This window comes from Budorcas taxicolor, chromosome X, assembly GCF_023091745.1.
Source record: "Budorcas taxicolor isolate Tak-1 chromosome X, Takin1.1, whole genome shotgun sequence".
Taxonomy (NCBI): domain Eukaryota; kingdom Metazoa; phylum Chordata; class Mammalia; order Artiodactyla; family Bovidae; genus Budorcas; species Budorcas taxicolor.
In genome coordinates this window covers 123,240,126-123,253,338 of record NC_068935.1, presented here as the reverse complement: position 1 = coordinate 123,253,338, position 13,213 = coordinate 123,240,126, and the positions used below count along the sequence as shown (strand labels likewise).

General features: G+C 36.4%; 1 protein-coding gene across 1 annotated transcript in view; it reads left to right on the top strand.

Annotated features, from left to right (window-relative positions):
* CNKSR2 (connector enhancer of kinase suppressor of Ras 2) overlaps positions 1–13,213 on the top strand; it is a 281,300-nt gene that overhangs the window by 186,563 nt on the left and 81,524 nt on the right. The window contains exons 12-13 of the mRNA XM_052663048.1: positions 1,727–1,816; positions 3,418–3,632. Of these exons, the coding sequence (XP_052519008.1) occupies positions 1,727–1,816; positions 3,418–3,632 (305 nt within the window). The remainder of the gene's footprint in view (positions 1–1,726; positions 1,817–3,417; positions 3,633–13,213) is intronic.

Sequence of the window (13,213 nt, the reverse complement as noted above, 5' to 3'; positions counted from 1 at the left end):
GTATCTATCTTTGACCTCTTCTACATTTATTAGGCTACAGTAAGAAATACAGTGTACAATTGGCACCTCTATAGAGATCCTGGTTAGAATGCTCCAGATGTGCAACAGATCTGAAAAGCCAAGTAACAGAATAATTTAACTATGAGACAGTAGCAGAGAGATATTGCAAGGCTTATGATCATGTGTCACCTACATCAGCTCACCCAGAGTCTCTCTGTAAAATTGCAGAGATCTATCCTATGAAAATTTGGAAACTGAGGTGATCATTTATGAAGTCGTTTGCACACCTTGTAAGGAAGTCACTAAGTAAATACTTCATTTGTGGGTCATTAATAATTTTGTCATGTCTAGTTCATCCTCAAATTTCAAAGAGCTTAGTAAAATATACTGACTAAACTGTACTGGCAAAATGCCATTAAGTTGTCACATTTTTCCCTTAACAACATAATAAGAAACAAGTATCTTAATGGATTTTTTTAATGAAATATGTGGAATGTCTGTAACAATTTGATTGTGAAATTTATCTAGCCAAGGGGGAGAGTGACAAGACCATACTGTGGCCAAGAGGTGTTGAAAGGTGGGAAGATTGGTAGATTAAAGGAGAAATTGTTAGAGTGCTGTGGAGGATGTGCTAAAAACACAGGTTTTAGCTGAAAAGTGGGATACTGGGAAGAATTACTGCCTTTTCAGGTGATCAAGATTAAGCATATGACCACTAGAATGGGTGGAGAGAATCTCAAAAAACTGAGAGGCCATGAGTGGGTGAATACTGAAGTTACCAAAAGTTATTGCAGAAGTACTATTTGAATGCCTAGGTTTGAACCCTGGTACTACACACTTACCAACTGTGTGTCCTTGGGTAAATTGCATACTCTATCCCAGGCCCTTCATCTGGTAAAATGAGTGTAATGGTTTATTTCTTATAATTTTGAGAATTAGGTGTTGTCCTAGATGTCCTTTTGAAACTTGGGAGTGATTTTTCTTTTGGCTATTTTGTGCTTCACACATTTTGAATTGATCAGAAATTAATTGATCATCCTCACCAAAAAGCTATTCTTAAAGTCTATGTCATAAGTTTTGCTTGCTAAAATAAAATGCTGTTTAGCAAGAACACAGACCCAGAGGAAAATGGGACAGACCAAAGCAGTGATTACTTGAATCTAGAAACTGGAGTTCATGATAGCAAAAGAGATGTTCAAGGGCAGACCCAGCTTTAGGCCGTAGAAAAGAATCTAGCCATGTTGCTGAAGCATGGTAGTATCTAAAAAGCAGATAGGAATTAGGAAGCAGTGAAGATGGGAAGTTAATACTGTGTTCCAACCTTAAATACAAGGGGCTACTGTCTTGAAGATTGGCTATCAAAATAAAGATACTTGGGCATTGAGGAATAAGACAGATCCAGTTATAGAAAATGAAGTCACTAAAATAATGGTCCTCTTTGTAAAGGACCACAGTCTTAAAGTCTGGGGCTCCTAAGAGAGCAAACCTAGGCTGTTCTGTATTACTTATAAAAAGTGCCTTAAGTTTGCATTATCACCTGGCCAATTGCCACAGGCAGTTTCACCTTCTGGCTCAAAACACACATATTTTTCATCTTCACAAATGCCAACCATAATGTTGCATATGAGTGAGTGTGTTTTGCAGACTATAGCTAAAAGTCAGTTTAAGTTTGAGCAGACATGGGGAAGAAAAACAATGTGATGTGAATTTTGTTCTCTGTGTTTAGGCAAGCTACGACCTATATCTATGCCAGTGGAATATAATTGGGTGGGGGACTATGAAGATCCAAATAAGATGAAGAGAGATAGTAGAAGAGGTAAGTGTTCTAGAATTTCAGTGTAGGCTGGGTTGTTGAAACAAAAAGCAGATTTAAATGTTTTTTTACATAGGATGTTATGGCTTCAGTGAAAAACTATTCATTCTCTTATTGATTTTTATGATACACCCAAACCAATTCAGACCAACCTTTAACTGTCTTGATCTATTATTAAGTAAATATCTCCTCTGAATGCCTGCTAAGGGATTTAGGGTAGATAAGTACAGTGTTAAAAAAAGTAATATCTGTTATTTGAAATTTAATACTTGGAAAACAAGGTCAGAAGTGTGAAACTGCATAAAATAATTAAGTTCAACGAATAGGAAGTGTTTGTGATCAGTCCCCATTGGTCCGCAATGCCAACCTCACTATTTTTGTATTAATATAACCTTAAAATGAGTTTTGAAGCACATGGGTAAAAGCTAGTAGAAACTGGGCCAGTGTCTCTAAAAGAAAACCATATAAAAATGGAAGAAAAAAAAAACCTGCTGTGCTTTTTTCTCTCCTGTCTGCTGTTCAGGGTTATCTTCTTATTTGGGGGTGGGCTACACTTGAAGTATCTACCAAAAGTAAGTTTTCATGTTCACTTATCCTGCTATTGAGGTGAGCAGTAAAGAAGGCAACGGGAAATTTCACTACTAAATGGGATTGAACCAAGTGTGGATGGATATGGTGGGCCCAATGGGTCATGCTGCTACTTCCATTTTCTGAAATAAGATCCATGAAGTTATAGATGAAAAACAGAAACAAACAAAGCAAAAAAAAAAAAAAAAAGAACTCTTCATAGAACATGACTTCATGAAGCTTCCTTTAAAACATGTTTAACCCATTTGCCTGTTATTTCTAGCCAGTGTGCAAAATTTATTTCATTAATGCACAGATCCACAGACCACACAGAAATAAGCAAGCATGAATATCTGCTTCATTAGTCTTCTTAACACTTGTTTTATGGAATGAGCATTTCTGAAAATGTTGGTAAATATAGGAGCATTGAGATTACTTTACATCTATGTATTCACTCCATTTTCCAAACTTCAGTTTCTAACCTCTTCTGTTTTATAGAATTAATCAAGAAAAATATTTTAAGAAACACTTATATGCCTTTTCTGAGTCACCCTTTTGGGACTTGATATGATAGTAACATCTTGGGGAATAAAGGCTTTATGAAATAGAGTTCTGGCTATCAATTTAAGCATAAATTTTTTGAACTAAGTTTCCTCACTCTTGGTCCATAATGTGGGGTTTAACTTCTCCAAGGATGCTCCCTAGGATGTTTGTTGTCAGATTTTAGCAGAATCTCCTTGCGAGAACTTGTTAAAAATTTTATGAGCCACACACCTGAAACTTATGATTCAGGTTCTGCAGGTAATTCTGATATGGTTGGTTCAGAGCTAAAACTTGGAGAAATACTCTATAGGCTATCAACTTCCTGTTGTCCTGTGACCCCAAATAATTAAGATTCTCCATATTTTCACTACAAAGGTGTTTTATAAAGGAAATCAAGTTACATTTCTGAAATGAAATCTAATAGTACACTTAAAGGATGGTAAGTTTGGAATATTTGCATATCTACATTGGTGTATTTATCTTTTTTTATTTAGAAAACTCTCTACTCCGATATATGAGCAATGAAAAAATTGCTCAAGAAGAGTACATGTTTCAGAGAAACAGCAAAAAAGACACAGGGAAGAAGTCTAAAAAGAAGGGTGATAAGAGTAGTAGCCCGACTCACTATTCGTTGCTACCTAGTTTGCAAATGGATGCACTGAGACAAGACATCATGGGCACACCTGTGCCAGAAGCCACACTGTACCATGTAAGTACACTCTGAAAGACTCTGTGATGACAGTTTTATTGGCAGACTGGCAATTGACTCTTTTTGGTAAATTCCAGATTATTTATTTTTATCCTCTTGTCAGATTTCCACAAAAAATCCTAAATTTAGATTTTATACCCTGAAAAAAATTTTTTAAAAATTGATGACTTATTGATTCGTCCCTCAGTTCATATGTTCAGTGAGTGCATATGTTGTAGCAGCTTATTTTTTTAAAGATATAACTTCGTAACTTCCTATGCACAGAACTGATGGAGAATAATAATTAATTAGCTGATCGATTATTATTGTGATAATATACAGTAAATGAATAGCTGTAAAGTTCATCTTTAAAGATAGAATTTTTAATATATTTATGATTTTCTTTAAAAATGAACATCTGTTGTACAGTAGACTTGGACCATGATTCTTGAAGTAAAGATGAAAAGATATAGATAGCACCCCATTATATGGAAAGAAAGACACATGGAGAGTTCTAATACAATTTGTAGTAAGTCAGTGTAAGAGTGTAGGAGAAGAAGGGCCTTTGCCCGCTTGGGAAGTGAGAAGAGGCATCAGAATGAGGAGCATATGGGTAAAAAGTGAAAGACGAGTAGCGGTATTTTTGTGGTGAGGCATATCGAGGTGCGCTACCAATGTGTGTGTATGGTATGTTCCAGCGATTTTATGTGGCTCAGAGTTACTGGTTCACTAAAAATTGAGGGAAAGCATGTGAGAAAGGGCACTAGATGGGCCCCTAGAGAGCTAAGTGGGGAATTGTATGATAAAATACTTAGGCTTTTTGCTGCAGTAATAAAGAGCTACTGAAGAATTTCATCCTGGGGACTTGCATGATGAGATTGGCCTATAGGATCTCTCTAGTGCTAAGAGCATCCATCAAGAGATGCGAGGCCAAAGGCAGGGCCATTAAGCCCAGGCCAGATGGATGATGAGAAACTAGGACAATGGTAGTGTGGAGGCTGATAATCTTACTGACCCAGACTTTCAAATCACAAAATCGACCCATTTTATGACATTTTGGTTAGAAGGAAGTTTATTGTGCTTCTTGTTAGAAGACCGTGAAAAACATGGCTACAGGTTTTTAAGTAATTTGAGCAACAGTGCTTCATGTTCACAGCATCAAAAAAATTTGATGTCACTGCTGTGGAAGATAGACCATCTAGATGGACAAGATGTGAAAAATTTAACAACTTACATTTGAGTTGCTTTCCTGAGTACATCTTTTAAATATCTTATTACTTATAATTCTCTCCTAAAACTGAAGTGTAGGAAAATATTTTCATTTATTTGGGTTGATGCAGGAGTGCAGTTCTCTATGGCAGTTGTTCTCTATTGTCTCTTGTCCCCAGCATCTTCCTCTCTGCAAGAACAGTGCCCTTATCAAAACCTGCTTCTCTGAATAACTAAGTAATCAGGTTATTATTTTTTCCACAGACATTTGAAATTTGTCTGAAATCAATACTCAGAACTGTGTGACGGGAGACACTTTTGTTCTTACTAGTCAGAAATGCTCTCTTAACACTAAGCTCCTTCTAGAATCTGGCATTCCAGTCAGAAGTAATAGCCTGAACAAAGATCGAAACATAAGAGACAGCTGGCCTATTCGAGAGGGGAGTTGGTAGTGAGAGATCAGGCTAGAGAGGGAAGAAGAGGCCACTTCACCCAGAGCTTGTAAACTATTAAAGGGTTTGGATTTATCCTAAGAGGAACAGTAAGCAATTGAAGGCTCATTCAAACACTCAGCCTGTGCCATCCTGTCATGCACATTGGGACAGGAATATACTGTGTGAGGAAGGAAAAATAGCTGAGTCTTGTGGATTTTGACTAATTAAATTATGGAACATAGTAAAAGGTAAAACTGGTGTATTATGAGCATCGTCTAGGAGTATAAATTGTTAGCACCTTTCTGAAAGGCATTGTTTAGGTGGCACAGTGGTAAAGAATCTACCTGTCAATGCAGGAGATACAAGAGATGCAGGTTCGATCCCTGGGTCAGGAAGATCCCGTGGAGGAGGAAATGGCAACCCACTCCAGTCTTCTTGCCTGGGGACCCATGGACAGAGGAGCCTGGTAGGCTATGGTCCATAGGGTCACAAAGAGTTGGACACGACTGAGTGGTTGAGCATGAGCACGTGAAGAACCTGGTCTAGTAACTTCACTTCTAGAAATTTATTCCAAGAAAGAGAGAAGAGCCTACTTTTGCCTCCTATTTTTATTCTATATCCTCAGTTTGTAACATGATATTTCCCAGATAGATATTTATCCCAACTAATTTTTGACAGAGAGACAGTACAGGGTAAAGAATATTGTTAATCATGGAGGAAATCCTCCCATGTAACACTGACCCACTAATTTCAGAGTGAAAGGCTGAACAGTTTCTAACCCTGGTCTCTTGTTTTTAAAAAAGCTAAATAATTGTTAATCCCAAAGAGTATGTTAAATGCCTATGACCAGTGTTCAGAAAGAAAGAACATTTATTGATGAGTTGTTTATTAGACTTAAGTTCTTTTGAGGACCTTAGTTGATTAATTTAGGACTTTTGCAGTTATCAAGGGAGTTTCCACATTTATGTATTTTTAAGCCTCACTACAACTGTATTTGCAAATGACAACTCAAAATGGTTAAGTGATTAACCCAAAGCCATGTTGCAAAAAAAGTGCAAGAGTAAGGACTAGAACCCAGACCAGTAGGGGTCTTTCCACACTCTGCCTTGGTCCTCCGTGCATGGTAGGGATTGCATACACATAGGAATTTGAGCTTTAATAACTAATGAGTGAGTTTTGGAAAAGTTTTACTTAAAAAGAAATGTGTGTGCTCATATGCTGATTTAAGTAGCATTTTTAGTAACTGGATTGATTTCTACCCAGGTTTCTCTTTTGCTCTTTATTACTATTTTTTATTAAGTTCAAAAAAGCATACAGAGCCGCTGCTGTTATGAAACTCGAGCAGTTATTCAGCGTTATCTATTACCAAGACTACAGGGTATTATAGTTAAAATGCCTGGACTTGGGAGGCAAAATAACATATACATAAATGATTGCTTTTTACATTTCACAGAAATTGGTGTTTTTTAGTCTGTATATATGTACTTATATAAAATAAAAGGGCGTTTCCTTATGTTAATTTTCTTAAACACAAGATCAGTATCAATATATAATTCACTTACCTTCATAATGAACCATTATCTTCATTCTTACCAGTTATTCCTTTGGATGATACAGCTCTTTTTAATGAAATAGAACTTAAGTGGAAGAGGACTATAAAGATAGAATATGGAGTTTCGTAGGCTGCTGTCTCTGCTATAATACTAGTTCCATGTGGTCTGAGTTGAAATTTAGAGAAAAATTTAGTTTAATTTTGTAGCAGGATCATATCAGCAATAAATACCCTTAAAAAATTTACTAAAGTTGTGTGTGTTGAGGGGGGAGTGTAGGGTGTAGGGTGTTCCGTTTTAAGCTCCTAGATTATAATCCTCATTACTGTATTCTGGAAATTAGCCTAATAAAAATACACAAAGCCAGGCAAATACAATTTGACTTCAGTGTGGCTCATTCCTCTTAGCAATTATAGCAGAAATGTTTATATAATAATAAAGACTAGAAGTTTATGGTATTGTAAAATACATAATTTTTATTAATTCCATATTTGTTATTCTCGTTTCTGTATTTTTCTTAAACTCATCTGAAAGGAAATCATTCTCTTTGCCTTAACTACCCTAATCATCCACCAGTCTTTGCCACCTCTTTCATTGTTGGCATATTCTTCATCCATGGGGTCTCAAAGAGTCGGACACAACTAAGCAACTAACACTTTCTCTCTCCCCCTACTGAGAATGCTTCTACTCGGTCTTTACCGCTGGCTGGCTCCTATCTAAAGCTGAGATTGCAGAGAGATTTTTATCTGATCCCTACCCCCTAAATTAAATCAGTTTCTCCTATTATAGTCTCTTAGCACCCTATATAATTTCTTGGAAAACTTTACGATTCACAATTATGTATTCATTTGCATGATTATCAGCTTAGTGTCTGTCTTCACTATACATGGTAGGGAGAGCATGTCCAAGTCCATGGCAGGAAAGGATAGTTTCTCCATTTTGTTCAGCACTATATTTTAGTACCTAATCTAGGTCTACTACCTTATAAGTGCTCAATAAAACTGATGAGTAAATGAATGAACAAGTGAGTGAATGTGACAGGAACTTTAATGCCTTTCTCAGTATCTCTCAATTGATGTCCTCAGTCTGCAAAAACAGCCACCTCCATGTCCTTGGCTAGTCCCGTCCAGCACAAGCAGGCCTTCAGTTGGGGTGTATTCATAGTGGGAATCACCAAGAACTTATTACCATAGGTCCAGTGTCCCATGTGCCTGGGGAGAGATGTAGGACTCTGAATGTCTTCTGTCATGTTTGTCTAGTCCACATGACTAATTTCTACTTTGTTTTATCAATTACCATTTTACTACAAAGACTGGGACTCTGCCCTTACCGACACCTCCTCCAAGAAGGATTTGGCTGGTTTACCAGTACAGACAACAGACCATGTGGAGCCTAACTCTTAACATCCATCCACTTAGAAGAGTATTGGAAGCACCTAGAAATTTATACGCACCACATTGGGCTCCCTGTCAAAGCAGGTCCCAGTTTGCACCTTTTATGGAACTGATTTACAGCACTGCCCTGCTCCGTAAGTGCCACCAGGGCAACCCAATTAGCTCCCCCTCAGCCTAGCCTTGCCTCTTCCACTCCAACTAGTTCTTGCTCTCTTCCTATCCCTGACCTCTCATTATAGAGGTCACAGTACGGCTGTCTGCTAAGCATGTGATGGTATTTTTCAAAAGAGTATGACGTTAGTTTGCCTACTCACTGATCCTCTGCCTGAAAATGTGGGAGTTGTTAGCTGTGAAAACCCTCTTCTGACATGATAGCCCATGAAGGAAGGGCAGACAGCAGTATCTGGTGTATGTGTATGTGTACGTGTGTGTGAAATGCAGATGCAGTGGTAAAGGCTTTAGATCAGGAATGATTAGATTCAGAGCTTTTTTAAATCCTTAATATTATATACATATGACATCTTACTCTCACATTAAAGCTGCTGAAGTAAATCTACAAAGTGATAGTTTGTTTTAAATCTACACACTGAGATGCCAAAAAAGTAAAATCTGATAATGGATCTAGACAACCTGCAAGTGTACTTTCGTAAACTGAATAATGTGATTTTAGGTGACTTAAAACAGACTTTGAGTAGGCGTTAAAAAATCTGGATGATTCGTTTCCTAACAGTCCAACATTTGTGTGGCTTGCCTTAGCTATTTAGGCTATAACTGCAAACATTCAGTTACTGTTTTACTTATGATAAGTCCTTTTAGCTATTTCCATCAAACTGTGACAGGATTTTTGGTTGAGCTTCTGGGAGAAGGTGGTGGAAAGCTGTTAAAAGACATCTTATTTTTTTTTTTTATTTAACAATTAAATAAACTGTGAAACAGACACTATTCTAAGTAATTTGTAATATTTAACTCAATACTCATAAAAAAACTTAGGAGGAAGGTGCTAGTATTATCCTCATTTTATAGATTAGGAAGCTGGGACACATTGGATTAATAAGTAAAGTGGTAGAGCTGGGATTTGAACGTTGATAGAATGGGCAGGACTACCACCAACAGTAAATGTGTTCAGTTCTATGCTGTTATTTCATGTAAATGGAAGATTTCTTGATTTAATATTTACTTCCATTACCACCTTACCCCACTTGCTCATGTTTAGACTTTTTTCTGTAGACACACACTAATGAGAAAGTAAGGGGAAAATATTTTTCTTTGAAATGTTTAAATCTCAAAGGCTTTTATTTGTTTATTTAAAAATTAAATATGTAGAAGTATTTATCCTTGTCCCAACTGTTTCAAATTGCCCCTCTAAGTGAAAGTGAAGTTGCTCAGTTGTGTCCGACTCTTTGCGACCTGTGGACTGTAGCCCACCAAGCTCCTCCATCCATGGGATTCTCCAGGCAAGAATACTGGAGTGGGTTGCCATTTCCTTCTCCAAAACAATGTAATTTAACAGAGACTCAACAGCAATTCTAGTGTGCCAAACTATCTTTAAGGCACAATAAGTATTGTGGAATATATATAAATAATAATAAGAATACTGTCACTGCTGTTACTAATAATAGCTAACATTTACCTATTGCTTACTAAGTTCCTATGCTAAGTACTTATATACTCATTGAACTTATATCTCATTGAATCCTCAAATTGACCTTCTGAGGTTGCTACTCAGAAGTTCTTCAATTCTTTAGTTTTGAAAAACTGAAACACAGTTTACCTTGCCCATGGTCATATGGGCAGAAAATAACAGACTTGAAATATAAGTACAAGCAGTCTGGCTCCTAGACTCACATTTTTAGATGAATAAAGCCATATCTGCTCATAAGGATTTTACCATCTGTTAGAGAAGCCAGAGCTAGTATTATCACAAAGATGAAAAATATGCTGTATTGTCAGCCTATAAACATTTATAATTCACCTGCAATTATAAAGGTTGGTTTGTCTAGTATAGGCCTGACTTAGCTGCATTGTTTCAGGATCAATGTAACTAAAATAAGAGAGCAGTTATTTTCAGTGGCTAAATAACCATCTCTGAGCTAACAGTTTATAATAACCACTTTCTCCACACTTTGGCTTTACTCACCTAGATAACAGCCGTGGTACAGTGTGATGTGAATCTTCTCCTCACCAGGGTGCATGCAGATGTGTTAGATAACCATCCTAAATGTTATTCTATTCATGTCGTATGTATTTCCTGGTTCCCATGGATGACTTCATTATTTCTAGAGTGTTAATGCCAAATTCATAGTAGCACTGGCAAAGCCCTACATGGGAACAGCCTGGACTGCGACAAGTGTTTCCCACTGGAGCACTTCACTAGAGCAGTGATTCTCAAATTTAGTAAATGGCTCTTAGTGACTGAGGCTTGATGTAGAAATGATAGACCTTCCTTTGATTCTTACAGGCAAATACCACATAATTTCAGAGACTTTAATTTTCCCTTGTTATTATATATTGCTTCCTAGTAGCTTACTAAGTGACTTCAAAAGGTTATACATTGAATAGCCATAAAATGATGCATTAGTAGAGTTCACTGAATATTACAATTCACTATTTTTCCTAAAAGCCTGATATTCATGCAACCAACAATGCAGTTTTGCTCTTCTCATACAAACCCAAGTGTATATGGTTCAGGTTCCCACAGCTTTCAGGAGGAATACTGTGTTGGTACCTCATCAGGATTTTAAGTTACCTATAGTTTTCAGTTGCCTTTTATTATAAATTATCATTAGACTATTGATTTTAGTTTGCTTTAGGTCGCTTGCTTTACCTTCTGTGTGTGTGTGTTAGTCACTCAGTTGTGGGTTGCATGGGCAACCCCATGAACTGTAGCCTGCCAGGCTTCTCTGTCCATGGAATTCTCCAGGCAAGAATACTGGAGTGCATAGCCATTCCCTTCTCTAGGGGACCTTCCTAACCCAGGGATCGAACCCGGGTCTCCTGCAATGCAGGTGGATTCTTTATCTTCTGAGCCACCAGGGAAGCCCAGTGCTTTACCTTCTAGCATGTTGTAATTCATATTACCCATAATTTTTTTTAATGGTACTATGAATTATCCACACCCTACAGTACTTTTACAGTCATATTCTATTAGTATAACCTAATTAATTTTTCACTAGAAACTGGGGACAAATGGATCACGGGATCTGCTGGCCTAAGATAGAGTCACAGTCAAAAACTGCTGAAACCCACTTAAATACAGTTATGTGATTTTTAAAAAGTAGAAGAAATGTCTTAAATACAGTTTTTGTCTATTTATGTCTTAAATACAGTTATGTGGTTTTTAAAAAGTAGAAGAAATGAAATCTTGACTTTTCTTATCTGTAAATATGAAACCATTTTATAGAATGCAAATCCATAAAGAAGTCTAGGAGGAAAATACACTTGTGTTTCCTGACCAATTTGTACTAGTAGTTATTTTTGTGAAAACCATTAAAAAAAAAAATCATGCTCCTTCTCTACCACAACAGGCCTCAAAAGTGTCTATTCACTAAGAAGACAGAAAAATCTTAAATGTATGTGCATCAAGCAACAGAGATTCAAAATACTAGAAGCAAAGTCCAACAGAACTGAAAAAGAGAAATTGACAAATCTATAATCATAGTTGAAGTCTTCAGCACCCCTCTCAGTAATTTATAGCACCACTAAACAAAAATTCTGCAAGAGTATAGAGTGCTGAATGACTACCCACCCACCAGTGGTCTCCCCAAAATAGCAGAGTACATATTCTTTTCAAGTATGAGTGGGACAGTCATCAGGATAGACCATACCTTGGGTCATAAGATAAATTTTAATTTTAAAAGAACTGTAGTCATACAATGTATGTTATCTAACCATAATGGAATCAAATTGGAAATTAACAACAATTAACAAGTCTCCAACCTCTCAGAAATTAAGGAACACATTTTTAAATAATCCATAGATAAAAGAGGAAATCTCAAGGAAAATTGAATGAAGATATAAACACAACATATGTTTAGGGGAAAATTATAGCAATAAATGCTTATATCAGAAAAGGGGAGTGAATTCCCTTGAGATCTAGTGGTTAGGACTAAGCACTTCCACTGCTGGGAAGCAGGTTCAATCCCTGATCATGGAACTAAGACCTCATAACCTGCAAATCAAGGTTGAAACAATGAGTGAAAGAAAAGGAGAAAGTTGTCAAATCTAAAAACTAAGCTCCCACCTCAAGAAATTAGAAAAAGAATAACAAGAAATAAGCAGGCATAAGGAAGACAATAGAGAGAAGAAATGAAATTTGAAAACAGGAAAAAAAAAAAGCCATAATAGAGAAAATCAAATCAAAAGCTTTATTAAAAAATATTTTAAAAGAAAAGCTCTTTTTAGAAAATCAAAAAAGAAATTGATAAAGTGTCTAGCGAGACTGACAAAGGGAAAAAGGAGAGAAGACTCAAGTTACCAGTGTCAGGAATGAAAGAGGAGTTATCACTACAAACCTCATAGACATTTAAAGAATAATAAGGAAATGTTATGAACAATTATGCACTGAAGTTTAACAGTTTAGATGAAACGAACCAAATCCTCAAAGCCCACTAGCTATATAACTCTCCCAAGATGAAGTAGATGAACTGAACAGTCCTTTAACTATTAAAGGAAATTAATTGATCATTAAAAGACTTCCAAAAAATAACCACAGAAATACTGAACAAAAGGGCTAAACACATTGCACTTTTGTATTGCTGAAGTGCAACAGTAATCCATTTTGCTTTTATTATTATGTTCTGTGGTGCCTTTAAAGTGCTGGCAGCCTGTAAAATATTTGATGTATAGGGCCTGTGACTTAGTGGAATTCCTAGGAGACTGATTAAATGCATAAATTTTATTAATGGTGAAAATATTGTTTAAACATTTGGAAAAAATTTTTATTTTATAAATGTTTTACGTTTAATCAGTTATGCAAACAAACAAAAAAGATTCACTAATACACCCTCACGCTTTAG